The sequence below is a fragment of the Capsicum annuum genome, chromosome 7 (assembly GCF_002878395.1).
Source record: "Capsicum annuum cultivar UCD-10X-F1 chromosome 7, UCD10Xv1.1, whole genome shotgun sequence".
Classification (NCBI taxonomy): Eukaryota; Viridiplantae; Streptophyta; class Magnoliopsida; order Solanales; family Solanaceae; genus Capsicum; species Capsicum annuum.
The window spans coordinates 221,901,324-221,929,120 of record NC_061117.1 but is presented as its reverse complement, the minus strand read 5'-3'; the positions used below and the strand labels follow the sequence as shown (position 1 = coordinate 221,929,120).

At 35.7% G+C, this 27,797-nt stretch overlaps 4 protein-coding genes across 6 annotated transcripts; 2 read left to right on the top strand and 2 right to left on the bottom strand.

Annotated features, from left to right (window-relative positions):
- The first annotated feature begins 721 nt into the window (after positions 1–721).
- Positions 722–3,320, top strand: LOC107878709 (dynein light chain 1, cytoplasmic). Its single transcript, XM_016725802.2, has 2 exons — positions 722–1,097; positions 2,948–3,320. The coding sequence occupies exons 1-2, from the start codon at positions 960–962 to the stop codon at positions 3,149–3,151; spliced, it is 342 nt and encodes a 113-aa protein (XP_016581288.1). The 5' UTR covers positions 722–959; the 3' UTR covers positions 3,152–3,320.
- Positions 3,321–5,329: 2,009 nt separating this feature from the next.
- LOC107876913 lies at positions 5,330–5,882 on the bottom strand. Its single transcript, XM_016723729.1, has 2 exons — positions 5,837–5,882; positions 5,330–5,739 (listed from the first exon to the last, which is right to left on the bottom strand). The coding sequence occupies exons 1-2, from the start codon at positions 5,880–5,882 to the stop codon at positions 5,330–5,332; spliced, it is 456 nt and encodes a 151-aa protein (XP_016579215.1).
- A 6,897-nt stretch (positions 5,883–12,779) lies between these two features.
- LOC107878708 (chlorophyll a-b binding protein 13, chloroplastic) lies at positions 12,780–14,381 on the top strand. Its single transcript, XM_016725801.2, has 3 exons — positions 12,780–13,131; positions 13,349–13,510; positions 13,782–14,381. Exons 1-3 carry the CDS (start codon positions 13,015–13,017, stop codon positions 14,289–14,291), a joined length of 789 nt encoding a protein of 262 aa, XP_016581287.1. The 5' UTR covers positions 12,780–13,014; the 3' UTR covers positions 14,292–14,381.
- A 318-nt stretch (positions 14,382–14,699) lies between these two features.
- Positions 14,700–27,470, bottom strand: LOC107878707 (myosin-2). Of its 3 annotated transcripts, none has more exons than XM_016725799.2 (24): positions 26,523–27,467; positions 25,671–25,772; positions 25,441–25,584; positions 25,206–25,356; positions 25,062–25,089; positions 24,748–24,916; positions 24,540–24,603; positions 24,400–24,413; positions 24,216–24,300; positions 23,352–23,455; positions 23,102–23,237; positions 22,398–22,516; positions 22,076–22,228; positions 21,891–21,980; positions 20,692–20,769; positions 20,023–20,178; positions 19,642–19,818; positions 19,305–19,510; positions 19,091–19,226; positions 18,482–18,611; positions 17,758–17,871; positions 17,583–17,683; positions 16,648–16,851; positions 14,700–15,532 (listed from the first exon to the last, which is right to left on the bottom strand). In XM_016725799.2, the coding sequence occupies exons 1-24, from the start codon at positions 26,901–26,903 to the stop codon at positions 15,077–15,079; spliced, it is 3,498 nt and encodes a 1,165-aa protein (XP_016581285.2). In that variant the 5' UTR covers positions 26,904–27,467; the 3' UTR covers positions 14,700–15,076. The 3 variants fall into 3 exon arrangements, with proteins under 3 accessions (XP_016581285.2, XP_016581286.2, XP_047271565.1); XM_016725800.2 differs by having other exon boundaries at positions 14,700–15,529; positions 26,523–27,460; XM_047415609.1 differs by lacking the exon at positions 14,700–15,532 and adding an exon at positions 17,363–17,432 and having other exon boundaries at positions 26,523–27,470.
- Between the last annotated feature and the right edge of the window lie 327 nt (positions 27,471–27,797).

The following is a 27,797-nucleotide window of genomic DNA, read 5'->3' as shown; positions in this document are numbered from 1 at the left end:
TTCTTCCACACCTAACACATCCATATCTAGGAACAAGATTCAAGGGGACCGCACATACATGGATATTCCATCTTCACGTATACTCCATGTACTTGCATGCTTGTAGTATTGCACGAATATAGCCACATATATAAGTAATTGAGGATACATACGCTAATAAATATAAAAAAAAATATTTTATCATATCATCTAGAAGATACCGAAGTATACATAATATTCAGAAAATAACTCTCTAATATAACACGTTAATAAGAAATTTGATTTTGGGACTAGCTGGCCAAGTCTAAAAATCAATTCATGCGGTGAATATTATTCAAAATTATACGAGAAGACAAATTGAGGCCACGTCCATATGCCACCAATCATGTCATATAACTAACACCTCTCCACATGTCTAAACCTAACAATTGGAGCGTAGATAACATAATATGAGGATCCTATATCAAATAAATAGCGATTTGAGATGAATATGATCGACTCTGATATCATGATAAAAGCTTAAATTTTTATCTTTCTCATATTCAAAATATAGGTCATAACGTGAGGTTTGTCTAAAACTATACAAGGAGACGAAATTATACGATCACATCCACCATGGATATGGGCAGTACTCTGGGTATATACTATAATACTAATTAGGTAATATTCGTAGCCATATACTATATACTAGAAAAAGTAATATTTGGCAAAATAAGAGCCCACTATATTTGTCTTTCTACTCAAGTGACCAGTCATGTCGAATAATGCTACATTATCACTTTCTAACCTGTGAGTCTAATTGATCTCCACACATTCAGGATCTTCATCTACGTACCAGCTCAATTGTCACTTATATAATCCAACCAAAAAAAAGAGAAATAGATAACATAAAAAAGGGATAAAGTGAAAAATAAAATAGTAGTTCATATCCCTCTACCATTTTTATTTTTGTAAAAAAAATATTTGATTGAAATTTTAAGATGTTGGAAGGGAAAGCAATAATTGGAGACACAGATATGTTGGCAGCTATGCAACAACATGCATTACATTTAGCTGCAAAAGCACTTGACTTCTTTGATGTCACTGAGCCTACTGATATTGCACGTCTGCTTAAAAAGGTCACAAATTATAGAAATATTTTTTTCAATTTTGTAGTTTTTTGTTTTGGTTTTTGTTCTATTTTCAAATCAAATTTCTTACACTAGAGTGTATCTTGTTTAACGGGAGTCAATTGATACTATTTTGCTGGAAAATTATGCTATGTAAATTAGTGGCGGAGTAAGAATTTTCATTAAGGGGTTTAAAATCGAAAGGAGTAAGCATACAAATTAGTCGAAAGGGGTTCAACATCAATTAAATATGCATAAAAATTTATTTTAACCATATATAAATAGGATAACGTTTCGCCAAAGGGAGTTCAGATGAACCTCTGACTATAAGGTGGTTCCGCCCCTAATGTAAATAGGTCAAATATTGATATTCTTTTGCCGGAAAATTATATTGTATAAATAGGTCAAATATTGACACTCTTTTGCTGGTAAATTATACTTTGTAAATAGGTTAATTGATATCCCTTCCGATGGTAATGAGTTATTGTTTATGTGTTCAATTCTTAATATTTTGATTTTCTTGATGAAGATCTTGGCTTTGACACTAATAAGTCAGGGGAGAAAATAGAATTCAACTTGATGGGTTAAATCTTCATGTTATTATGAGTTCAAATCTTTTATGATTTAGTCATAAATGCTTCGTGTTTAAAAATACTGAGTTTAGTTGGAGTCGTACATTGTTTATTAACGTATCCACTATTGATTGTGCGTAGCAAGAATTCAACAAACTATATTGATTGCTTCCATCATCAATGTGGGATTCATTCATTTGCATCCGATGATTTATGAACCCCTTCATTTCATAACCTGTTTTCCATTTGATTATGTTATGTGAGGTTTCTCTATCACAAAAAAAAATATTAAAAAAAATTGTTTCAATTAGTAACTGCAATTGCTGAATTATCGTTAAATTATGTTTGTTATAGACTGTAATTATTAGTGACAATAATATTTTAGTATTCTTTATAAATACCTCTAAAACCTGTAGCGATATTGAATCTAATGACAACTAACTAATGCCAATAAAAATTCTAGTACTCTTTGCTAAAGTGCATATTTTTTTGTATAAATAACATAAATACCAATTCTTTTGAAAGTAATTACACTCTCTCCCACTTTTTTAATTACTTTACTCTTTCTCCCTATTAATATGCATAACATTCTGTGTATATGTTGGGATTTTTATAATATGTTTAGGGAGTTGGGATTTTTTGTAATATTGAAAACATAAGTTGTATATTTGTGTAATTTTTAGTATTTTTTACTGCTAAAATTCCTTATTGATGTAGTGTATATATGTACCAATTAATAATAGAAAAAAGAACATAAATCCTTTATTGGTGTAGTGTATATATGTACCATTTAATAATAGAAAAAAGAACATAAATCCTTTATTGATATAATGTATATATGTACCAATTAATAATAGAAAAAAGAACATAAATTTGAGTTTTGAGTTTAACTACAGAAAATTCCGATATTTTGCATAATTACTGAAATCCTGATTTTGGATCTGTCAAGATACATATTAGCTCCTGATACATTTAAAAAAGATACATTTTTTCCTTTGTAAAGATACATAATTAGCTTTCAATATATTTTTTCCTATTTTGGGACTGTTGAATACATCCAAGGTAGAAAGATTTTTCCCTTGTAAAGATACATAACTAGCTCCCGATTCGATTTTGGGTCTATCGAGATACATAATTAGCTCCCAATACATCCAAAGAAGATATATAATTAGTTGAAATTTACTTTGTAATGGTAAAAAAATTGTATAAGTATGATAAATTAAGGTATATGTGTATGTTATTTTTTCTTAATGAAAAGAGTTTGGATTTTGGTTATGTGGGATGCAGGAATTTGATACTATGTATGGACCAGGTTGGCAGTGCATAGTAGGGACAGACTTTGGTTCATTTGTAACACATTGCTACGGCTGTTTCATCCATTTCTACATTGGCAGCCTTGCTATTTTGCTCTTTAAGGGCTCTGCTGCTCTCGAGGACCCCAAAGCCGAAGCCGAGGCCGACCGATTTTCTGTGCTGCAGGAAATAGCGTGAAGTCACTCTCTATTTTATACTCGCGACCAGGACCTATATACTCCAATGTATAATATTAGGAAAATATGCCAAAAAAAAAGAAGAAAAAAAAAAATGTACACATCTGTTTTCTCATTTCTCTCTTCACATCTATGAGTATATATATATGTCAATTCAATCTTTTTTCCTATATTCGGAGCTACCTTCTTTTTTCAAGCGATGAGATTGGGATGTATAATTGTCATGATTTGAGGCTACCTCCTAGTCATAATACGGTGCTTAAAGTCACAAGGGGTCCTAAGCTAACCCATGATCTGATACCTGCTTAAGGAAATTGCAAAGTAATATGGGGAAGTTGAACTGAAAAATCTGAACAATAAATAATACTGAAAGTAATGCTGAATACATCTGATAGATCTGAAAACAACACTAATTGTCTAACTGTCTGACCGTCTAAAAGTCTCTAAACATGATAAGTTGTTGGGACAGGTCTCCAACTAACTTTGACTAACTGAAATAGCATGAAATGAAGTACTGGAATAAATATAAGATAGTATAACTAGTCCTCGACTGATGAGGACTCACCAAATGTTGCAGTTGAGGGGCACAGGAACAGACTACGCGTGGTCTGAGAACTAAGCGTCTGAACCTATGTTATAAGACATCATAGCACAAAAGAGACAACATAGCACAAAAGAGCGTATGCGATAAGTTCTTTGAATGTACAGATATGTGAGATGAAAACTAACTGGCATGAGTATATACTGAGCATGAATGCATAAACATGAATATTGAATGCAAGACCAAGTAAAAATGTGTACTGAAATAACCTGAATATCTGAATAACTAATATATGAACACTTGGTCATGCAAACCTGAACTAATATAGTCTGAACACTGAACTGGAACTGTGGAAGCTAACATTAAACCCACATGCCCCAATTTGAGTTAATCGGGATCGACTTGTAACCCTAGTTGGAAGGGTGTCAGTACCTTGCCATGGATACTAACACTGACTGTGTGGATCCACTAACATGATGTATCGAAGGACTAGGGTGTCAGTCCTTCACTGACAGGTGACCTTTAATAGAGCGTCAGTCCTCAATTGGCGGGTGACCTCTCATATCCTACGCTGGCTACATAGTTTTGGAACTTAGGAACTTCTACTAAAGGCCTCAGTCCTCTACTGGCGGGTGAGCCTTCATCCCTAGGTTCGCTCGGTGCTAAATCTTACTCCCAACTAAACTGACACTGATACTAATGAAAGGCTTCTTTTTTTTTACTTTTAATTTTGGTGGTCCAGTTGGACCATTTTATTTATAAAAGTCCCAAAAGATCTATTTACATCAAATGCCCAATCAGGTATGTGACCCGATCTACAACAAAAGGAAACTAGAAGCTTCCTTTATCCATTACACTTAGATTTAGGACAAGAATTAGTCCTTTTCTCCAGAGCTTGACGATGAGATCTACGTTGCCGAATTGTTGTCGGTGTGATTCCCAGCTTCGATATCTACTTCTGCGAGTTATGTACCAGTTGATGCCATGGTGTATCTTAGCTGAATCTTCACTTCTTACAGGTGCAAGTTGCTCTTCATCCATTTTCAACTTCTGCTTCGTTTAAATTGAGCTGACTTTCCAAATCTACATCTCTAACTTCATGTTGCCTCCTTAGCCCTTGCTGTCGGTTGAAATCCACCATGTTTCCTCAATTTTTGTGAGCTAAGTGTAATACGAGAAATGTCTCTTGGCCAAGGTAAACTGCGTCTTCGTTGATTGCATCTGCATCTGTAAGCTATCATTAAAATTGTGTTGATGTGTAGGTGAATGGGGTGTTGAGGTAGAATCCATCCAAAGATCCATATGTCTTCTTCAAATCTTTCATTTCTGCTCTTAATGTTGTGGATGTTGGACAGATTTGTTATTGTGTTAACACCTGAGCTTGCTGATGATCTTCTGAAACCCCTGCTAAAGATGATGTCGTTCCACTCTGTTTTTGGTGATTTATTTTGTGCTAACTTAGCTTAGCAAATCTGATTGCAGCTGTAAGTTTCCTAAAATAGGACCTCTTCTTCTGTAAATACTGTAGTTGCTTAGAATCAATACCATGTGTGCTCTATGTTGCCTTCTAAACTTGTATATGTGGTTGTATATATTTAGACCGTATCCTTAGTGCTGGTATCTGTCTCTTTTCTATGTTTAAGACTTTTCTTCCTTTGATTGTATTTGATGAAAAGAATTGAATATTATTTCGCCATTTGTGTCCATAGCTAAGTTAGCTATGAAATCACCTAGTAAGTTCCCTTCCCTGAAGTTGTGCTTGACCTGTATCTCTATTTTTTCTTTAAGTCCTTGTATGTCCTCTAGTAACTCAACCATCTCCCATGAGACTTTCCACACATTATTAATAACCTTGACCAGTAGCAAAGAATCTGATTCCACTTCCAGTTTTCTAATGTTGTGTTCCCAATAGTATCTGACTTCTTCATGTATTGCTCTCATTTCTACAATAATATTTGTTGTATGACCAATATTTTCCCCTTGTCCATACAACAGATCTCCCTCTTCATTCCTCAAACAGAATCCATAAGCTCCAATCCCAGGATTTCCTATACATGCTCTATCCGTATTACACTTAACAAAGCTAATTTCTGGTAACTCTCATTTCACTACTTGACAGTAAAGCCTTGGCTTGTATTTCATTACCCACTGTATCATCTTCTCCCATCTTGTTGGATACTCTCCTCTCCATTTATATCTCTTCTTCAACATGTATATCAATATTTATTCTACCTAATTAACCATTGCAAGTAGAGACATGCTTCCTCCATGTTTGATGTTGTTTCTTCTCTTCCATAGTGTCCAAATAATCACTGTTGGTATAACTCTACACAACTATTGCAATTTCCTAGGCCCTTGCATGTTCCACCATATTTTCATCTGATGTGTAAGTTGCCTTCCTTCCTCGGTGATACCTGCAAAATTAGCAAAGAACCTCCATAGTTGTAAGGCTATTGAGGATGTTACAAATAAATGCTCCATTATCTCTTGTTTCCCTTGCACACAACACCAACACCTTGACACCACATTCAGTTTCATCTTCTTTAAATTGTCATCAGTAGGAACTCTTGCCTTCCAAACTCTTCAATGGAAGAAATTAATCTTAAAAGGCAAGTCCTTACTCCAGATTAGGCCATATATCTCCTTCTTTTCATACTTTAATCTTAGTAAATCCCAGGCTGTTTTCACACTAAAAATTCCACTTGTGCTTCCCATCCACCATGTTTTATCCCTTACATCAGCTTGCAAGGTGGGGTTGATATTGTCCATTATGTACCCCACCATTTCCTCAGACAGATATAAACTGAGCATCAGTTTATTCCATTTCCCATGCCTTAGGAACTGCCTAACCTCTACTTCTTTTGCTTGTTGATCAGAATCTTCAACATAATATGATGCTCTTTGTTTGGTCCAATTGTCAAACTAGAAACTTGCTGACTTGATTTGCCACCAAATATTATGCTCAACTTCTTCCCTTACTTAGATTATCTTTTTCTATATGAGTGATGCACCTTGACCTTGAGCTAACACTGGATGATTCTTTTTGCAATACTTGTACCACATGTATGTACTCCAAAGTAAACCTGTTGATGTCCTAAAATTTTACCAAAGCTTAGCAAATAAAGCATCAGCAACTGAGTGAAATGACTTTAATCCAATACCTCCTTCCTCATTAGGTATACATAGTTCCTCCCAGGCTATCCAGTGCTTGCCCTTAACACCCCTTGCTTGCTCCACAGAAACTTTGCCATTAGCTTATATAGTTGCTCAATTACTTCCTTGGGAGGATTCATTGCTGACATCAAATAAACTGGAAGTGATTGCAACACACTCTTGATCAAGGTATATCTTACCCCATAAGTTAATAATCTACTGTGCCATGCTAGAATTCTTCTTCTGACTTTTTAGACCAAATCTTCAAAGTGGCTTTTCTTCCTTCTCCCATAATATAAAGGACAACCCAAGTAAATAAAAGGGAAGAAGCCATAAGCAATACCTGTGAGTCTTCTAATTCTACTCTTTACTATTATTGGTACTTTTTCATGAGCATAAATGAAGCTTTTGTTGAGATTAATCAGCTAATCAGACACCTTCTCATACTCCACAAGAGCCTTCATCATCATCTTAATTAACCCTTTATGCCCTAAACAAAAGAGTATTATGTCATCTGCATATGACAAATGGTTTATGTTTTCACTCCATTTTGGTATATCATATCCAATGAAAGTAGGTTCTTCATAAAAACTATTGAGACTCCTTATTAAAACCTCTGTTGCTATAATGAAAAGTGCTGGAGAGAGTGGATCCCCTTGTTTGAGACCCCTGATTGAATAGAGAAAACCATATGATCTACCATTAACTAGTACTGAATACCAGTTATTAGACAATAGCCTCCAAATCATATCTATGATTCTTTCTAAAAAAAACAAATTTCCTCATCACCTTGATCAGATAAATCCAATTAACTCTATCATAAGCCTTTGTCATATCTAGCTTAACCACAATATTATGATGCTTATTCCTTTTATAAATGTCCCTAACTATTTTTTAAGCCAAAAGGACATTTTCAGCAATACTCCTACCCTGCATAAAACATGTCTGATTTTGTGAAATTATCTGAGATGGCAGATCAACCAATCTTTCATGAATCACCTTAGAAATAACCTTACTAATATAAGTCCTTAAACTTATAGGCCTTAAGTCAGTAAATTTCTTAACTGACTCTTTCTTAGGGATAAGCACTAAATTAACATGAGTTATAGATCTAGGTAATTCATATCCACAGAAAAAAGCAATAATCATGTTTACCACATCTTTGTTGATGACCTCCCAAGAACTTTGAAAGAACTTTCCTGGAAATCAATCTAGTCCAGCAACACTTTCACTGCTTAAAGAGAAAACAGCCTTACCTCACTTCCTCCTCTGAAGGTGTTTTGTCCATTTCCTCTTGTTGTCTGCCTGAGATGATATGAGGAATATATTTGAGCATGTCATACCCTTCATTTGTGTTGTCCTTCAAGAATTGTTTTTTAAAACAATTAACTGCTTCTTCTCCAATGCTTTCTTGATCCCTCAAAGCAACTCCTTGTTCATTCTCTATTTCTTGAACATGTAATCTCTTCCTTCTGCCCCTAACATAGTTCTGAAAGAACTTAGTGTTTCTATCACCATCGTGGAACCATACCATCCCTGATTTCTGCTTTTAAAACTCCTCTTTAATCTGATAATATCTCCTTAAGTCTTCTTCAGCTTTCCTTAGTTCTTTTCTATTATTATCAGAAGCATTAACTTCCAGTTGTAGTTCTTTCACCCTGACTATATCTTCCAGTGTTGCCACCTTATAAAAGATATAGACATAGGTGTCTCTACTCCACTGTGCAAGCACTTTATTTATATTCTTTAATCTTTCATTAAAAATATGGAATGGACTTTCTTCAACTGGCATATTCCAATTAGCTTTAACCATATCCATAAAAGTATGATGTTGAACCCAAAATTTTAAGAACCTGAATGGCTTTGGAAATCTTTCCCAGTACCCATGACACTTCACCACTAATGGACTGTGATCAGAACCATATCTTATCAAATGTTCAACCTCAGATTTAAGAATTTACTGATTGAAAAGACTATTGCCTAGAACTCTGTCCAATTTTTTAAATATGCATGCCTCTTCTATCCTTCCATTCTACCATGTAAATGAGCTGACAGTGAATGCCAATTCTGATAATGCACAGTTGTTCAAATATTGTGCAAAATCAATTGTCTCAGCATAAGTGACATCAAGACCCCTCATCCTCTCTGAATCATTGAGAATGACATTAAAGTCTCCTCCCACTAGCCAAGTTTTATGTATCATCACATGTAGCTCTTCTAATTTATCCTACAATTCTAGTCTCTCAAGTGCATTACATCTAACATACACAGATGTTATCCAGAGCTCCTCCTTGTTAATTGAGTGGGTAAATTTTATGGTGATTTGTTGTTGTTTATCATTAGCTACAGCTCCTTCCCATTCATCACTCCAAAAGATCCAGATCTTTAAAGAACTATTCACCATAGCATTTTTCATGCCTAACTTTCTTGTATAACTTTTTATTTCATTGGGCCCCTGGAAAGGTTCCATGAGGGCTATAAAAGACAGCTTATACCCTCTTTTAAGATCAATCACCCTATCAAAAGAATTCCGTGTGTTGACTGATCTTATGTTTCAAAATACTATGTTTTATGTCATTTGGAGGTATTAGGTTTAGCTGAACTATTCCTTGTGCTTCTAACATTTAATAATTTATTTTGCTTTCTCCCAGTTCTCAACTCTCTAACATGCCTTGGTGAGAGATCTCCTTTTACACCAACTTCAGAAATATTTTCCTGTATGTCTGGTTCATCCTCCTCAACATGTTTCCCTTCCTTGTATTCTAATTGCAATGCCTCTTTTGATTGACCACGAGGAGACATATGCTAAACATGATAGTATTCCGAATTCAGTGATACAAGCATTCTCTAAATGACTTGTAACCTGACATCTGTGACATACATGAATATCTAGGTATCGGGTGTTCATAATCCACCAGTACTATTTAGTTTATTGCAAACTGATCTTGATAAATATTAAACAATTCATGATATGGAAAAATCATGAATAACATCCCATATTTCAAGAACTAATCATGATGTAGACATTTGCATTATCAAACATATGAAAACATAATTTATTATGAGGGAATATATTTTCATGATTTAGAATCAAAACAGTTGAGAGGTGATTCATAAAATTCATGGTTAACTTGAAACTCCATAAAAGAGAAAAGAATTTTACACTTGAAAGTTTAGAGAGTTCTTGGGATTCAATGGGTGGAAGGGACCCACGGATGAATATCCCACATACCTGAAGTAGAAGCCTTGAAGAAGTCTTCTTAAAAATTGGACTTGCTTGAAGAACCCTAGTTTTCTCTTGAGGAAGAAAGGAATTGCCTATTTGATTTCTCTTGGATGGAATTGATGATTATGTTATGAATTGGGACTTTGGGTCATTTATACCACCCATTGGGAAGTCCTGGGATCCTAGGTACATTCTGGTCTGACTACGACTGCCTCCTAACGACTCGTTACGACTAACTATGAGTCGTTGGGTGAAGTTGTAGTCTAAGGCCTGATTCTTTGATCTTTTACTGGTTAGGCTACGGGTCCACACAACGACTCGTAAGATCTGACTACGGGTCATGTGCTGGACTCGTAACCACTGAAAGAGATTCTTGGTTGAATACTGTTGTGACTGTGAGTCCCTCCCAATGACTCGTAATGTCTGATTACGAATCGTGGAGTGGAGTCATGGTCACTGAGCTGAAACTTCGGACCCTTACTGTTGTGACTACGACTCCTTGTAACGACTCGTAAAGTCTGGTTACGGGTTGTCAAGTGAGTCGTGGTCGCTGGCCAACTGACAGATTCCTGGAAGAAAATTTTCTTAACTTTCTGTCACGATGTCAGATTTGGGCAAGACTTGTGGCATTGGAAAGCTAACTTCATGGGCTATCTTTTGAATGGTTTAGAACATGAAAACTTGAGGTATTACAAAAATAGCCTTTTTTTAGAATGTATGGCTGGGAATTTCTCATTTACGTGCTTCAATCACGGTATATCGATAGCTAGAAAAAGCTGATACGAATTTTTTTTAGAAAAAAAAACTTTCGGATAAGGTTTAAAATGATGAATTGAGGTTGAGTAGATTGATGATACTGCATGTTTGCTTCATGAAAACTTTGAATCTCCGTTGGATTCACATTGTTCTAATTTACAGTTCTTTGATTGTTTTCAGTTTGAACATAATTGAGAATGAATGTGGTCTAATAAGATTTTAGAGCATGATAATTATCAAGAATAATTTGTAAAAGAGTGAGATGAATTAACGAGAATTGGTCAAAACACATGTTCCCAATCTTATTTTGAAAGATGTAAGTTCTTGCTTGAGCTATAACTGCAGATAATCGATAACGTGTTTTTTGGTTTGCAAAAAAGCTATTCATAAATTATAAAGTGGGGATTGTAATACGAAAGATACATAATGATAGGATTATTTAGTGAATATATTTTATTAGTAGATATTTGGTTCATGAACTAAAAATACGATATACAGTATATAATATAATATACGTACGTGTTTAATTTATTTAAACAATTCTAATCTGGATTTATTTTCAATTTTAACTTTACTCTCTTAAATGACTTTGGAAAAGCCAAAAGGTAAATGTATAATTTTGTTATTTTATCGTGAATATTACATAACGTAAATAGCAAAACTAAAAATTTTACCAAACATACAATAAACTAATCTCACAATTTTATCCTGGCTGAAATTATAATTTCTGATTGTTGTAACCTAACGATAAGGGAAAAAGTGGCTGATTATGAATACTATTTAATTGTAGGTGATTCCGTTTCATGAATTCTTCCTACAAATGAATTCACAACCATAATTATATATTTATTGCAAGAAAATCATACGTATTATTAATGTATACCTATTGTATCTCAAAATCGTCTAGACGTACTCGTATGGACGTAACTTGAAAAAATCAATACTCATGTAAGGAGGAACTACATACTTCTTTGTTTCCACAAAATGAATGGGTGGAACTTTTAGGTTCGATTTCCGTATTTTTATCCATAAATATACGTTAAATATCCGTATAGCAAAATTATTATGTCACATACTTGACATCTTCAGCTCTTGACAAGTAGGAGTTGCTTGGACGCTAAGCATCTTTTGCTTTAACCTTGAGGTTGTGAGTTTAATTTGACTATTTTTGCTCCTATTCAAAAGCTCTTTTTTTCTAATTGAGAATTTAGTTGAGCACCTTAACTTTTCAAAATAAGTGTTCTTTTAAAATAAATAAATAAATAAAAAGGATATACTACTCTTCCCGAAAAGTTGCACTCAAGGTTATAGGTCTCGTAGTACATACATGATGTTGAAAATTATGATATCTCAGGTTTAAATCTCAATGAAAACAAAACTATTAGGTGATATGCAGGGGCGCATCTACGGTGGCAACCGTTGGATTCACGTGAATTCATGTTCTCCTCCCTAAATTATATATAATAGTGTTATATTTTTTAAAAAATATATTTAGATATAGACGTGTGAACCCACGCTTAAAATAATTTCATAATAGTACATCCATCCTGTCGAAATTTCGAATACGCCTTTGATGACATGTGCCCTGTAAAATTAGTTGAGATGCACGCACGGTGGCGGATCCAGGATTTTCAGTGAGGGGGTTCAGTAGTACATATACGGACTAGTCGAAGGGGGTTCAACCTCTACTATTTATACATAAAAAAAAAATTATCATGTAAAAATAATATAATTTTCCGACAAAAAGGATTCGAACGAACCCCCTGAACCCTATGTAGATCCGTCACTGTGCACGCAATCTAATCGGGGCACTCGAGTTATTGAAAAGGAAAATGGAAAAGCCTGTCCAACAACTATATAGAACCTTTTTTTGGTACAATGTTATTATTAGTAAACAGTAATGCTCTAGCAAGATAAAACTCTGGATAGGAGGATATGACATGGAGATACTCAAAATCTACTTAACACTTCTGATTGGTTGATGCAAAAACTTTAAAAAGTATCTAACACCACAATTGTCAATCTTTCCAATCCCAACCATCCACGTAATAATAAAACACAAGAACAAGTAACATTTGTGATGGACCCTTCAGATTTTTCCAACAGTTATTCCTCAATATATATATTGTGCAACAAACTTAGTAAAAATGTGAGGTCCAATTAAGGGAGAAATTAAGAAAGAGAGGAAATGGCAGCAACAAGCAGTTCAGCCAGTGTTGTTAGAGCAACTCCATTCTTGGGCCAGACCAAATATGCTAACCCTCTTAGAGATGTTGTTTCCGTGGGCTCTGGCAAATTCACTATGGTAAATTTTGAGATAATGCTTAAGTTATCTGAATATTAGGCGGATTCAGAATTTAAAGTTAATAGGTTCAGTATATTTATGTTCTCACTACTAAATTTATTCTGATGAATTTTTCATATATATGCTTATGTTTCGCGTAAAAAGTACCTAATTCAGTTGAACCTGTTGGAACTATAACGTATCCGCTTCTACTAACGTGTTGTATTGTCTTTGTTAGAGCAATGATTTGTGGTATGGACCTGACCGTGTCAAGTACTTAGGACCATTTTCTGCTCAAACTCCTTCATACTTAACCGGAGAATTCCCCGGTGATTACGGATGGGACACTGCTGGTTTATCTGCTGATCCTGAGGCCTTTGCCAAGAACAGAGCTCTTGAGGTACTTTCTTTTTCTTTTTGCAAGTACAGTTTGTTTAAAATAGAGGTAACGGCACATTTGTGTGATTATAATTCATCTCGCTATTAGTAAGTTTAAAAGTTTAGAATTAGAGTATTATATAGAAAGTTGTCGTTCTTTTGAAACAACCAAAAGCTTAAGCATGCCACATAAAATAAGATAGAAAAAGTAAAGATCTAATGAATGACGATTAATTTAGGATTGAGACATAGTTAATCGATTGATGTTGATTAAAATTGCATAATAATTGTAGGTCATCCATGGGAGATGGGCCATGCTAGGGGCATTTGGTTGTATTACACCAGAAGTTCTTGAGAAATGGGTGAAAGTGGACTTCAAGGAGCCAGTATGGTTCAAAGCAGGAGCCCAAATCTTCAGTGAAGGTGGACTGGACTATTTGGGCAACCCAAACCTTGTCCATGCTCAAAGCATTCTAGCAGTATTGGGCTTCCAAGTAGTGCTAATGGGTCTTGTAGAAGGTTTCAGAATTAATGGGCTTCCTGGAGTTGGCGAAGGCAACGATCTCTACCCAGGTGGCCAGTACTTTGACCCACTGGGCCTAGCAGATGACCCAACAACTTTCGCGGAGCTCAAAGTTAAGGAGATCAAGAATGGAAGATTGGCTATGTTCTCCATGTTTGGATTCTTTGTTCAAGCTATTGTCACTGGCAAAGGCCCACTTGAGAACCTCTTGGATCACCTTGACAACCCTGTTGCTAACAATGCATGGGTTTATGCAACTAAGTTTGTTCCTGGATCTTAATATTTTTACATTTTGACTTCCTCCGTATAGAGGCTTTGCATAATTGTACCACTTAAATCATTCATAATGCAAATATTTGGATGCGATGCATACTTTAGAGCCAGTAGAATTTCATTTGACTCTTATGACTACAATAAATATGCCTCAAACTACATAAACATTCACTATCTAGTATATCACTCCATTCAAGTTCACCTCAGCTCAATAAAAGCATTTTGCTAGCATATAAATGTAGGGATTTTAGTAGTGTTTTTTGAATTCCAGATCATTGTAATCAACCTCCATAGGCACAAGGATCTCAAACAGCAACATCCACTAGGATACAAATCGATAGTGAATTTACAAAGGCTTCAAATAGTTCGGGATACGTTGAAAGGAGAACAAGAAGAATGCTCATTGAGGAATTGGTGAACAATCAAGTAATCACTTTTCTACAATTGATCACCATCTTTCAATAACTAATTACAACATTTGCTAATACAAAAAGCATGAGGACCGAGAATACTCATAGTCCGTTTTTTCGAAAGCTATCTAATGTACTTCCACAACCTAACATTGTTGCTACAACAGGCTATTCACAACCAAGCTCTAAACTATCTAGCTGAGGGATCACAGAGGATCCATAACTGAGCGTACACTATTATCAACCAACTTTATCCATGCGTACACTATTTTCCACAATCTCCACCAACTTTGCCAGATTATCAACCATAGTTGGGGAAATTAGTATCACCTATACAGTTTAACACCCTAAAGAAGAAAACGAGAATGATTTTAAGCTAAAATCATTTGCTCTTCTTACCCCACCATTTTCTACGATTCTTCCCTTCAAGCATATGTACTTTGGCCTTCATCTCCTTCAACCGGGCCTTGTACTCTTTTTTCCATTCCTCAAACCTGTGTTTCAGTCTTCGATACTCATCTGCAGGATTAATAGAATGTAACTGCCCTGGCTTCAAGTTAACAATTGCCATGGCTTCGTTGTCAAAATTCTGCTTCCGTTGCTCAAATTCCATTGTAAGGTGGCTGAGCAAGGATACACCACCGTTAACCTCTTTATTAGCTCCAACACCAAAGCTGTGGTTAGAAAATCTAACTGGCGTGTGCCCCGCAGGTGTATCCATAGATGTCGCATCATCAGAATCATAATAGTGAGGAGATAGGGAACCTTCAAGCTTTCCAGATCGACCAGTAGTATCACCAGCACCAAGACTGTTCTTGGCTGCAGCTAGACTAGCCTGCTTTAGCAAAAGAATTGATGTATTCCCCACATTAGGAATTTCCATCATTCAATTGTAAATGTAGAAATAGAATTCACCAGTATAAAACTCAACTTCCAGTAGAAAAATAAAATACCATCAGCCACATCGTTCATTCCATAGAAATGTTGTTTATAACCAGACATAGAGATCAGTAGAAATACAGTTTCATAACAGAAGAAGATTTGCTGATGTGAACGATGAAAGAGATAAGGTGATCAGCCAATGAAAAAGGTTTGTCTTTTCTTCATCTTGCGGATGCTTTTTCAACGGGACAGGAAGTATGATTACGTTCAATGCAGCAGCATAATGACAACATGCACATTCGTCATTTGTTTTATTTTTCTGTTCAACAACAACAACAACAACAAACCCAGTATATTTCCACCAAGTGGGGTCTGGGGAGGGTAGAGTGTACGCAGTCCATACCACTACCTCTAAAGAAGTAGAGAGGTTGTTTCCGATAGACAGCCTCAAGTTAAAATACAAAAAAAATGTCTATCACATCATTGTAGTAGCTCAAGTCATATAAATGAGCATAATGGTTAGCTATTACACAGTCTACAACATGGGAGGTTCTATCCAGAGTAAAAATGGACCTGAACTACAACTTTGGACAAGATATACCCATGGTATTTCTTCCAAGGATTTTTAAAATTATTTCACGTGCACAATTAGGAAGAGCTAGAGAACAAGATTCAAGGAACTCAAGCTCCCAAGTTTTATAAAAACCATACATAGCCAATCAAACTTTGACTTAGAGTTTTATTGGTAACAGTAATCCCAAGACAAACACTCCAAAGCTTAAACAAATGTATCAAGACGCATTTTATTTGACCATCATTTAACTTCGTCTTCTTATTAAAGATAATGGCAAGCATGCTAATACCAGATATCTCCCCCTCCGTGCACGAGACACGGTAATAAAAAAGGAAATTATCTATCTCAGAAAAAAACATCATTTCACAAACTATTTCTTTAATTGGATGAGATGGGGGAAGAAACAGCTTAACGGTTTCAGTAGAGCATTCATAGAACTACAGATGCCAAGTACTAGAGAAAATGAACTATCTACGATCATATTTCAGTTTACTCACCTGCAATGATGTCATTTGCTTTTGCCGCATCTCCTCCATTGACCTTATCTTGGCCTCATATTCTAAGCACCGGGCCTCAAATTGGTGTACTTGTACCTTCAGGGAAGCATTTTCCTTTTCCTTCTGTTCAAGGGCTGCCGCAGCCTTTACCACCCGTTTTTCGAGGTCTTCTACAACAGAAGGTAAAATTTCTCGAGGCAACTCCTGCTTGCATAAGAAATTCTAACTTATTACAACAGCAACCAGATTCTCAAGCAATCAATAAGAAAAACAGAGACTGCATTATTGCCTCAACTGTTTGCATGTAAGTTATTATCAAACTTCACTTTGAGTGACTAGCCACAGTGCAATAGGAAATAGGGAAAAGGAAAGAATGAAAAATGAAGCCATTATCCTGGTTCTTCCATCACTGACTCTTCACTAGCTGTCCTTTCCCTTTCCCCTTTTAGCTTCCACAGGGGAGTGGGGCAGGCAGGACTAACGTATAACAAAAAAAGGCCTTACTACCTATTGTCTCACTGTCTTTTTCTTTCAATCTCAATGATCAAACACTCGTCATTTTCGAGAAGCAAGAGCGTTTCATCTTCCAAAGAAAGAATTAAAAAAATGAAGAAAGATTCCCCTGAATCCTAAAATCAGAAAAGCAGTTGCATACCCAAAACTGGTTTGCAAGTTTTCCCCCAAAAAAAGGAAGGAAAAAAAAAAAAAGAAATACCTAAAACTGGCTTCACGAAACAGGCCACCAAATTCTTAAAGATATTAGTCCTGAAGCCGATTTTATAATTCTGAACGAAGAAAGAAAAAGAGTTACATAAAAAATTATGGGAAAACTTTTATAAAATACTAATTATGCCATTATAAGGTCTATTAAGAAAATAAAACTGAGGCACGAGGATTTCTAATAAGGATATGTGTGAATCTTTATCACAAAGTACCTTGACCTCCCTTTTTCGGCTTGTTTTTCGTGTATCTACATTTAACAATTTTGAATTCTGCAGTTTACTACGATCCCTTCGAGCCAACCAGCCACGAATAGCTGCAAAAAAGAAGACATAAATCTATATTTGGTTTCATGACATAACCACAGAAATAGCATGCAAATAACTTTACCTGATTGTATCTGCACAACAGCCACCAGCTGCTCATCACTTCCTTCGCGAGCAACCTTTCCTTTAGACACCACTTTAGTATTAAACTGCCTTCTTGCAATTTCACCACGAATAACTACAACAACAAATGTTGACATCAAACATCAGGTACAATTCAACATTGGAAGCTTGCCATTTTATTATATTGATGCATCACCTTAGAATTGACCTGGGTTTACACCAGTAGTTACTTTTGGAACTTTCAACGTTGGTTCAAAATGCAGGTAATTGTAGTTTTTCTTCTACTCATTTTTATAAAGACAAAAATGATAGTTATATATTTTTCTTTTTCTATGGAATCCCCAGTGCTCAAAACTTCGAAGTTATAGAGTAGGTGGCCATGAAAACCAAAAAATTTTGAAGTTGGAATTGGAGTTGAGTTTGGCCATAAATATAAATTGGAATTGTTTTTGAATTTTTGTGAAAACAGGTATCCACCTGTTTCCACTTTTCCAAATACAACTTAGAGTTGTATTTGGAATTCTTATAACCAAACGCTGTTTTTAAAATAAAGTGAAAAAAATTTACCGGGTGAAAAATACTCATAACCAAACAGGGCCTAATATTGTCTTGAAATGGACAAATGCTTATAGAAATGATAGGACACAACATTCTTCATGAATATCACCTTCTATAGTTTTATCAAAAATAAAAAGAAAAGAAAAAAGATGGACATCTGTTTTTACATGATTGAAGCATGATTACACCTCCTTTCAGGTCATGGAAGTGCCGACGAGCACGATGACCACGAAAGCACTTCTGCACCTCAAGAGTACCTTGCAGAACTTGGTTCCTTACATCCTCCAATGCAGCAATCTACATGTCAGAGAGACAGAAGTTCACAGAATAGGCACAAAAGGAAATCCAGTCTTCAATAGTAGACACAAGCACTGCCTCACTAGAAGCCCATGTTGGTACATGTCAGAGGAAATATGTTATATCAATGAGCAATAACTTCTAGTCATTTTTATTGTTCTTTCTGATATGTGCATCTGACTACTCAAAACCCTTCTCCAAACAGACATATGCCTCCAAAAAAAGGATTTACCCTCAAAGTGATGCCACCAGTTTCGAAGACACTACACTCTTTTTAAGATTGCCTGGGCCAGCTTGCGTGCACATTGACACACCACATGCTCTTTCTTTTTATCATACTATTTGCTTCACTATATAGTAGTAATGATTGGAAAAAATTTAAACTTTCTGGAGCTTCTTTTGGATGATTTGGTAAATGACGCAAATTCTTTAAAAAGAAAAACATATCCATGCAAGAGAACAAGGAACCATGACCTCACCTGTCCTGCTCGGAAATACAACTTTGTATACCCAACTTGGTACAGTTCTGAAAGAATACCAAACTGCTGAAGAATGGCAATTGACATACTTAAAGGATCTTGACATGCATTATCCTTCGGCAGAAGGAAGTCATACCTAAAATACCGCATTCATATCAGTTGACAATCAACCAAAAGAACAAATCAGTAACAAACTAAGGATCATGTATGTCACCTGTTTGTGAATTCTTGATGTTTTAACCTAGTGGGATAGCCAGATCTTGATATTCTAACCACCTCAAGAACACCACAGCATCTGAGCTGTTCTATGACAAGATCTTTGTCAAACATGCCAGGAAGCTGCTTATCAGTTGGTTTTATGCAACATATGAAATGTGGCATGGTATTTTCCAACTGCTGCAACAATTTGAACAGATTATCCTGCCAGAAGATTTTGATAAAGGACAATATTGAGAAACTATCATAGTACTCCAAGATAGAAACTTTTAGTTTCTAAGTGTTTAGTTTGTCAGCATTATTGAGTTCTGTAGAAAATTTCAGAAAATAACCACCTTAAACTTAGTTGAAACACTTTGCTTGTGAAAATCTGGCACCCTTGTATCACTCGATGGAATTGAGAATTTTTTATCTTCGGGGAGGTGGCTGTCACTTGATGAGAGTAGCTGGATAATGTCAGGATGCAGCTCATCTCTGTTCTTTTCTAAGAAGCCAGTTGCATCATAACGTACCTGAAAAGCACATATAAGTAATTATAGAGTTCAGAGTTAGACAACTATAATGTGTGATTTACTTGGAGATTCAAGGGAGAAACATGCCCAATAAAGAGAATCAGCTTATGTTTACATAAGTATCGGCTTAAGCCCTGAAATACTACTTAATGTCTCTAAAACTATTGCAAAGATCAAGAAAATGCACTTATAAGAGAAACTGACCTCTCCAGCATAATGGCGAATACAAAATTCTTCTTTTTCGCTTTTAAAGCAAGGGCTAGATTTGATGTGCTGCTTAAGTTTACACGCAAAGGTCAGACCAGTAGCTTTTACAGAATTTGATTCTTCATTCAACAAAGATATAAGCCCAATTGGTTTCTGCAAAATGAAGACAATTCATCAATCAACTGAAATGTCCATTCAAATACATGTTGAAGATTGCGTAGCTAAAATACAGAGATCTCCTTTATGATTGACATTGGTAATTTATACTCGAGATATCACATTTTCAAGGCGTCACTCGTAAGAAGTAATACAGCGATAAGAAAATTATGGTTGGCAGCTATACGAAATAGAACTTGCGAGTACTGACAACGTGAACAGATAGCATTTTATCCTTTTCATCTGACTCAACAATTAAACATGGATAGAGTAATCAGAATATACAAGACTTCTCCCAAAAGAAATAATATGAAGATTTTCGTGTGGGAGCTACATCAAATAGAACTTGTGAAAATACAAACAAATGCATTTCATCTAACGCAAAAAAAAGTAGGAAAAAGCTCCTGACGCCAGATGCATTTCATCTACATATTAGATGCATAATATGTAGTCAGATTATATAAGCTCCTGACGCCAAAAAAAGTAGGAAAAAGAACCAAAAGAAAATACCTTTTCAAAAAGGTCCAGGCACTCTTGGTTGTCTTCAAAATTTACTTTTGACCACTCAATTCCATCCAATTCATATTCCTGAAATGTAAAACATCAGTTCTTACATCAACATCTAAAAATGATGCGGCAAGGAATATCTTCAGGAGAGTATAAAGCCCAAAAGTGCCACAAGATAACTACAGAGAGAAAAGTCTTGAGTCTAACGATCCAGTGTTTTGCTGCGTGACTTCAAAATTTTTGCAGCAGCCAGATCTAAATTCCCACAAGAGTTTCTGTAGAGAGTATATTAGCCTACATTTATCAGGAAGTAGGGTACTAGCTTACAAAGAGAAATAAAATTGAAATGATAAAATTTTAATGTTCACCCGGATAATTCTGGAACAAAGGATTCTTATTCTCATTTTGCCTATCTTGGGTTAAAATAGGAAAAAAGGTAAAAAGAGTGGGAAGAGAGAGTGCATTGTTTTATTCAAAAGTTCAAATACATGATTGTACAATTCTTCCTTTGGATACGTAAAGTCAACTTATAAATGAAAAAGGAAATGAATGTACAGTAGTAAGCTGAGAGCTTGAAGCTTGATTGCCTTGATGACGGGTGATGTAGATTGGATTGAATGCTTTGTTCATTCCTTAAGTCTATGTAGGACTTTGGTCTCTTAAGAGTCAAACTCTCAGTGGAATCTCTCTGTTTAAGTCTTAAATGAGGTCATGGACCATATGGTGCAAGATCTCCCGAATAATTGGGGTCGGTTGAGCCGTCTATTGGACTCTTAACCATACCCCTTAAGACACGGTCAGAGGAGAAGATGTTGGAATGTCGTGGGATTGACACATTGAAATCACGGCCCGGGAATACAGGAAGCACATATTGGTGTTTCAGATTGTACAGACAGTCTAGGAACAAACATTTGATAGTAGAACTGGTCGTATTGAGTTTTTCATGAGAAGAGTCGGGTACGAGCTTTGTGCCTGGAAGAGGGACGGTTAGTTCGGGGCTTAGTCAATTTAGCATGTGTCAGCCGTCAGGCACATGCTATTTTTGGTAGCTACAGTTTCTCAGCTCCAGTTTTCATGAGAAGTTTCACTCATTATACTCCAACTTATGCAAAACCAGAAAGAGACTTGTTCATTTCTTCCATCTTTCAAGAGGCAAGGAATGAAGCAATGAGATGAACTTGGAAGGAAAATGATACGCTTACCTCTTGCTCGAGTTTCAATAGATGTCTGTTGACATGCTGCTGGAGCCTCTCATTTGCATAGTTTATTAAAAATTGTTCGAAGGTATTTTTCTGAAAAGAGGGAATGCGGCTGTCAAAGTGGACAAAAGGAACCTCCTAAGCAGTATAATAGTAAATAACATAAAATCACCTGCAGATCAATTTACCTTAAATGATTCAAAACCATAAATGTCTAGAATATTTATGGATCTACCCGTCTGTTCTTTTCCCATTGCAAGATTTCGGTTCATTTGATCAACTATCCAGTCAAACAAGTTTGCATAAATGAACTTTGCCAACGCATCTCTTCTATCCGTTGCCTGAATCAGTCATAATGAGTCACGTTGTCAAGAGAAGAAATAGGAGTGCTAAATTCAAATATTATAATAATTAATTGTGAATAATGCATATTCTGGTCAATATCAGGATGAAAATGTGAAAGTCAGAGAAAATCGGGAAGAGAGGAAATATAAAAGCACTTCAACTAACCTGCTCCACAGTTAAACTCTTGGCAACCTTATCCTTGCCTGCTTGTATTTGGCATGTTGATAAAGCCACTATGAGGTCATTTACATTACAGCCAATCAAGCTAGCAGCATTTGCAACAGCTGCAATGTCAAAGATGGTAACAAACCAAACAGATTAAGAAGGTCTCCATACAAACACAGATATAAAGGAATATAAGAAAGTTAAAAAACCTTGCATACAAATAAAGCAAGGAACTTTACAAGTATAAAGTAAGATCATACAAGAAGTGTAGGAAAGAATTATCATGCGAATGCAGCAGATATTTGCATGAATGTGAACAGAGGCTTTATGACAATGTAAAATGCTCCGTCTCAGAAAAGTTGAAAAGCCTAAGATAGACCCTCAATAGTCAATACTGCAGAGTAATGGAGTTACGAAGAGAACTTCTGGAGTTAAAGCAACCAACTGGAAAGGCGAAATATGATAGACTGCCCATCACTCAAACGGGAAGAAAGTGTTAAAGCTGAAACCGACAATATAGATGCTGAAGAAAAGTCAAGTCTAGATGTTCACAGTTGGAAAGCTAACTTACAATTGACCAGGACTGTGTGACTACTTATATATGTATGATATTTTAAAAATCATCTCTGCTATTACTTTCAGAAAGAACAAAATTTCAAGAGGATCGCCATTAGCTAAACTGCTACATTGACGAGATAGCTCACCTTCACTTTGCACAACTTCAACATGGCTATTGTCAATTACTTGGAACGTTATATTTCCCAGCCATAGAACTGAAGCAATCATCTGAAAAGCATGTTCTTGATCCCTTTCAGAAATCCTAACAGTGTTTAGGGCTTCCTGGGAAAGTGAGAGAAACAAAGGAAATAATTATAAACAAGATCCAGCACAACATTGAACTGAAAGAACAGAAATTAAACATAAGTTGACCATGTCTTATTCCTAAAGGCTCACCAGAAGCTTACGAAATTCCTCGGCATCATCAACACCATGGATCACCAAGCAGCCACTCTGGTTGAGATATTTGTATTCTGATGCACCTTTTAACTTAAGTTTATCTGAGAAATCAAATAAAAGTTCTGAAAATGACATATTCTGCATTTTCTTTAACTAATTTATTTTAAAAAAAGGATCTTTAACTAATTTATTAGAATGAAGCGGTTGTGACTTCTAAATACTGCAAAGCGAGAACAGAAAATTTATAGAGCACGACCAAAAAAGGAAAGTTCAATCTCTTAAATATTATCCTCGCTAGTAAATTAAAAAGTTATAGACACATAATATTGAAAGAACTTCCACTTCAACAGGGTTTTCTGACACCAACAAAAATTTCTCACTTTATAAATAATTTATAAACTGAATGCATAACTTCTATATTTTTCTGCTCGAAAGTTCCACTTCCACTTCTTTTACCAGTAACGTCCAGGCTAACCTGCACACTGCTCTCATGTTTCACAGGTTGTATGCATCCTCTCACCAGAACATATTTTTATCGAGTAACTTGACCCACCAAACCTAGCATGTAAGAGAAGTCATAGGTTTGTTGCCTCTGTTGGGATTCAAATCCTTGTCCTCGTTCCACTTCCATGTTTAACGTCTTGCTGGAAACACTACAGTTTTGTGACTGCTACTTTACACTTGTATCCTATTATATTGACTTATTGTAACTTCAAAATCTCAGGTATTCTAACCACACAGCATTAATAACAGTAGTTGTTATGACAGTGAAGACACTGGGCAAGGCAAAATCCATGTAAGTCCTACGAGTGAAATAAGCAACAAAAATATACAATCAAAAGTCCAATATCAACTACAGACCTCTCAAAGTAGGTGGAGCCCCTGCACATAGTTGGTAAAAGATATGATAGGACCTCTCTCCATTGACCAGCTGAACCGCTCTCGACTGCCCAAAGAAGACATTATGTTGCAAAAGATTTAAATTGTGAAAGTATGATATGACTACAACAAGGAATCCATGGTAGAGAGGAGAAGAGAACCCCACCTTTTCAAGAAGTACTACTCATATTTATAGCATTGAGCATTGGACATGCACAAAGATGTTACGAAGTCAGTCACAATTATCAAAAGACAATTACAATAAATAGCATTCTTCTGGGAAAACCGAAGGACAATTACACCTACAGGATTGTATTTTAGCACCGCATATCCTTCCTGTTGCACTAAAATGCATTTCAATCAACTTTCCCTGCATCCATCAGGGACAACCATAAGAAAAAGTGCAACAAACGGGGAAATAACATAAATAAGCTTCTCCACTTCCCAGTCCACCACTCCCCTCCTCGAATAAAAGAAAAGTAGAAGAAAAAGAGGATCAGGCGTAGAGACGGACAAATCGACTGGAGTTGTCGTTCCTGGAAGTTTTGGCATTCCCAAAGGCCTCCAATATGTAGCTTGTTTGCAGCACCTCCTTCTCTATCCCGTTACTGCCTCCATCAAGCATAGCCAAGTATTCCATTGCAATTTTTGCTGTTTCCGTCTTCCCAGATCCACTTTCCCCACTGTATGATATGAAAAGAAATTAGCTCCTCTAAATCATTAAAACCACGATTACTTGATGATTACAATCTAAGCCATCGGTCACTGAACCAGAGTAGAAATACACACTTTCATCCCCAAAAATGACAAAGAAGCACTTTCGCCAACCTTATAATAATAGATTGACTTATATCATCTGCAAGATTCAAAAGATAAAGCAAAAAAAATAAGAGTCAGCTTGCATCTAAAGTTTTTAGGAGCTAACAAGGAGCTTTTGTAAATAATAAGGATGAACATGGTTATGAGGAAAACCTTCCATCATTCGATCGTAGGCAGTGTCAGCAATAGAATAAACATGAGGATCATTCAAGAGCTTCTTTCTGTAAGCTGTAACAAATTCATTCCCGTACAACTGGATGTCTTTGAACGGATTGATCGCAATTAAGACAGGCCCTGCCTTACTCTGCAAGCATAGGGGACAAAAAAATTAAAAGAGAAGAGACATGAAATTACATATGAGGCATAAATTCAGTTTAATATTACATACATATATTATATCCCGTGCATATCTGTGTTGAAGGTTGTGAAGAACTGACGGCTCGTTCAAATAACTAAGTTGCATGAGATCATCCACACCCTCAAGAACATCTGGATTAGCAGGTAATACATCTCCAACAGGCAATGCCACAACCTACAGTATGACGAAGTCTAAGTCCAATTGCAGCTGCTAACTTTAAATATCTATCATTAGGAAATAGCAGGAATATGTGAACTTACACTGTCATCAGAAAGTAATACCATAGCTTTCTCTCCTGAAGTTGATTGAATCTGTCCCGATACCCATTGCCCATTCCTTAGGCGACACCAGATGTGAAGCTTCTGAAAACAGAGCGTAAAAGTTAAGTGTGGCCAACTAAATATAGCTATTAGTTACATAACATAACCATCTGAGAACAACTCAGAAATCATCCAATAGTAAATAAACAAGACACCATGACGAAACCACGGGAGCTAAAACCAGCTACAATTTTAAATAAACAAGACACCATGACGAAACCACGGGAGCTAAAACCAGCTACAATTTTTACTCATCATTTAGTCAAAAATGTTAACTTTCTAGATAAACACACACAATAACTTAATGGAAAACTAATTTCTAGAAACCCATGAACTGAAAATACTGCAGAGATGCATTACCTTAGGTGTCCAACAAAATGGGGTAACTACTCTATGTGAACCTTACAAGTTACCCTTGTCGTCATAATTTGTCCAGACTCATATGGATTGTCTACCAACTAAACCCCTTAACATTTTGCAAAATTCCACAATTGAATCACGTTAATTAATAAGACATTGATTACACATAAATCTGACATAGTTGGAGTCTGTCATTTGAGCTCAACTTCCAAATACTCTTTTTTCAACTTCAACTAAATATTCTCCAAATGCCTACAACAACAACAACAGAATGTACGCAGACTTTACCTCTACCATTCTCCAAATACCTACATTATTTGCAAATAATCATAACTAATCGAATATCCAACCTTCGATTCAAAGCAATTAAGACAGTAAACATTGTAAAAAACTGAACATAATGTATACTTATTAACATTAACATTCGTTTACCTTCTTAACAAAATAATCCATACGATCATCCCATTCACTTACATCACACAATCTCCTTGTCCTCTTCCTCTTTACTCCATCCATCGCGTAAGGAGATTCGATATCTTCAATTTCCTTCACCTTAATACCCTCAAAATCATTCCTTTTCACCTCTTTACCCTCCTCCTCCTTCCTCTCCACCAATTCAACATCACTTTTCACCAAATTTCTTCCCAACATTCGCTTCGGCGACGGCGGCCTAGTTCTCGATTTCAGCTTCGGCCTAGCTGGTAACGCCGGCGGTAAGTCTTTTGGCTTCTCATTTTCATCCCTTTGCCGGAGCGAATCCAGCATTTCTTCCAATGAACTACGAACTATACTAGACGACGAAACTGACAACATTTTTAACTTTTTTTGGGTAAAAATTATACCTAGAAAATTAATTTCATTCGAATTTTAACAATTTCTGAAGCAACATTGCTCCTAAAATACAACTCCTAAAACCCTAATTCAGCTTCTTTTCACCAAACCAAAAAAAATCAAACTTGTAATGAAGAAAATGCAGAGCAAAAAAAATTACCAAAAGGAAATGCATAAACCTCGAGATTTTTGGAAAATATATGGAAAAAAAAAAAAACTTTACGAAAACCAATAAAACTCTGAGCTGTAGAACTTTTTTTTTTTTCTTAATTTCCCACCGAACAAGATTGTGGAAAACGAAAACTATTAAAAAAAAATTAAACAAATAATAACTTCTTTTTAGGCTAATTTTATTTGCATGATATGCAAAAAAAAAAAAAAAAAATAGAGGAAGAAGAACAGAGGGGGGAAATGAAAATGAAAATGCCTAATGGACAGAAAGGTAGAAATAGATAATAATACTATATGATGATGAGAAATTCATTTTTTATTTTATTTTATTTATGAAATTGAGAAAAGGGGCAAAGGGGGGTTGGTTTTTTATTTTTAGAAAAACAAAAACTGCCGTTCAGATAGAAACAAAAATAGAAAATAATGGATTTGAAAATTTGAAAATTTTATCATGTTTGGTATGAATATTGTAGGATGATTTGGATTGAAGGAACCGTTTGGATAAATTAATAAATAAATAAATTTGAATTTAGAGTTTGGTTGGGGTGGGGTGGAGGGGTGGGCGTGGGAGAGGGGGGTGGGGTTCGCTTAATTAAAGTAGTTTCTAAAATAGTGTATAGTTGAAATATTTGAAGTGGCAGACAGAGGCACCTGAAAGGGTAGCGGATAAAATGGAATATGGTGGAATCTAAAAATAAATTATAA

Excerpts from the sequence above, each read along its gene's own strand:
- LOC107878709 (XM_016725802.2), top strand. The coding sequence starts at position 960 with ATGTTGGAAGGGAAAGCAATAATTGGAGACACAGATATGTTGGCAGCT. Across the intron at positions 1,098-2,947 it reads TTGCACGTCTGCTTAAAAAG|GAATTTGATACTATGTATGG; the intron begins GTCACAAATTAT and ends TGTGGGATGCAG.
- LOC107876913 (XM_016723729.1), bottom strand. The coding sequence starts at position 5,882 with ATGGAGAGGAGAGTATCCAACAAGATGGGAGAAGATGATACAGTGG. Across the intron at positions 5,740-5,836 it reads GGGAGAAGATGATACAGTGG|GAAATCCTGGGATTGGAGCT; the intron begins GTAATGAAATAC and ends GAGCATGTATAG.
- LOC107878708 (XM_016725801.2), top strand. The coding sequence starts at position 13,015 with ATGGCAGCAACAAGCAGTTCAGCCAGTGTTGTTAGAGCAACTCCATTC. Across the intron at positions 13,132-13,348 it reads GCTCTGGCAAATTCACTATG|AGCAATGATTTGTGGTATGG; the intron begins GTAAATTTTGAG and ends TGTCTTTGTTAG. Across the intron at positions 13,511-13,781 it reads CCAAGAACAGAGCTCTTGAG|GTCATCCATGGGAGATGGGC; the intron begins GTACTTTCTTTT and ends TAATAATTGTAG.
- LOC107878707 (XM_016725799.2), bottom strand. The coding sequence starts at position 26,903 with ATGTTGTCAGTTTCGTCGTCTAGTATAGTTCGTAGTTCATTGGAAGAA. Across the intron at positions 24,917-25,061 it reads AGTCAATCTATTATTATAAG|TGGGGAAAGTGGATCTGGGA; the intron begins GTTGGCGAAAGT and ends CATATCATACAG. Across the intron at positions 17,872-18,481 it reads TGTAATCATGCTTCAATCAT|TTATTCGTGGTGAAATTGCA; the intron begins GTAAAAACAGAT and ends TTGTTGTTGTAG.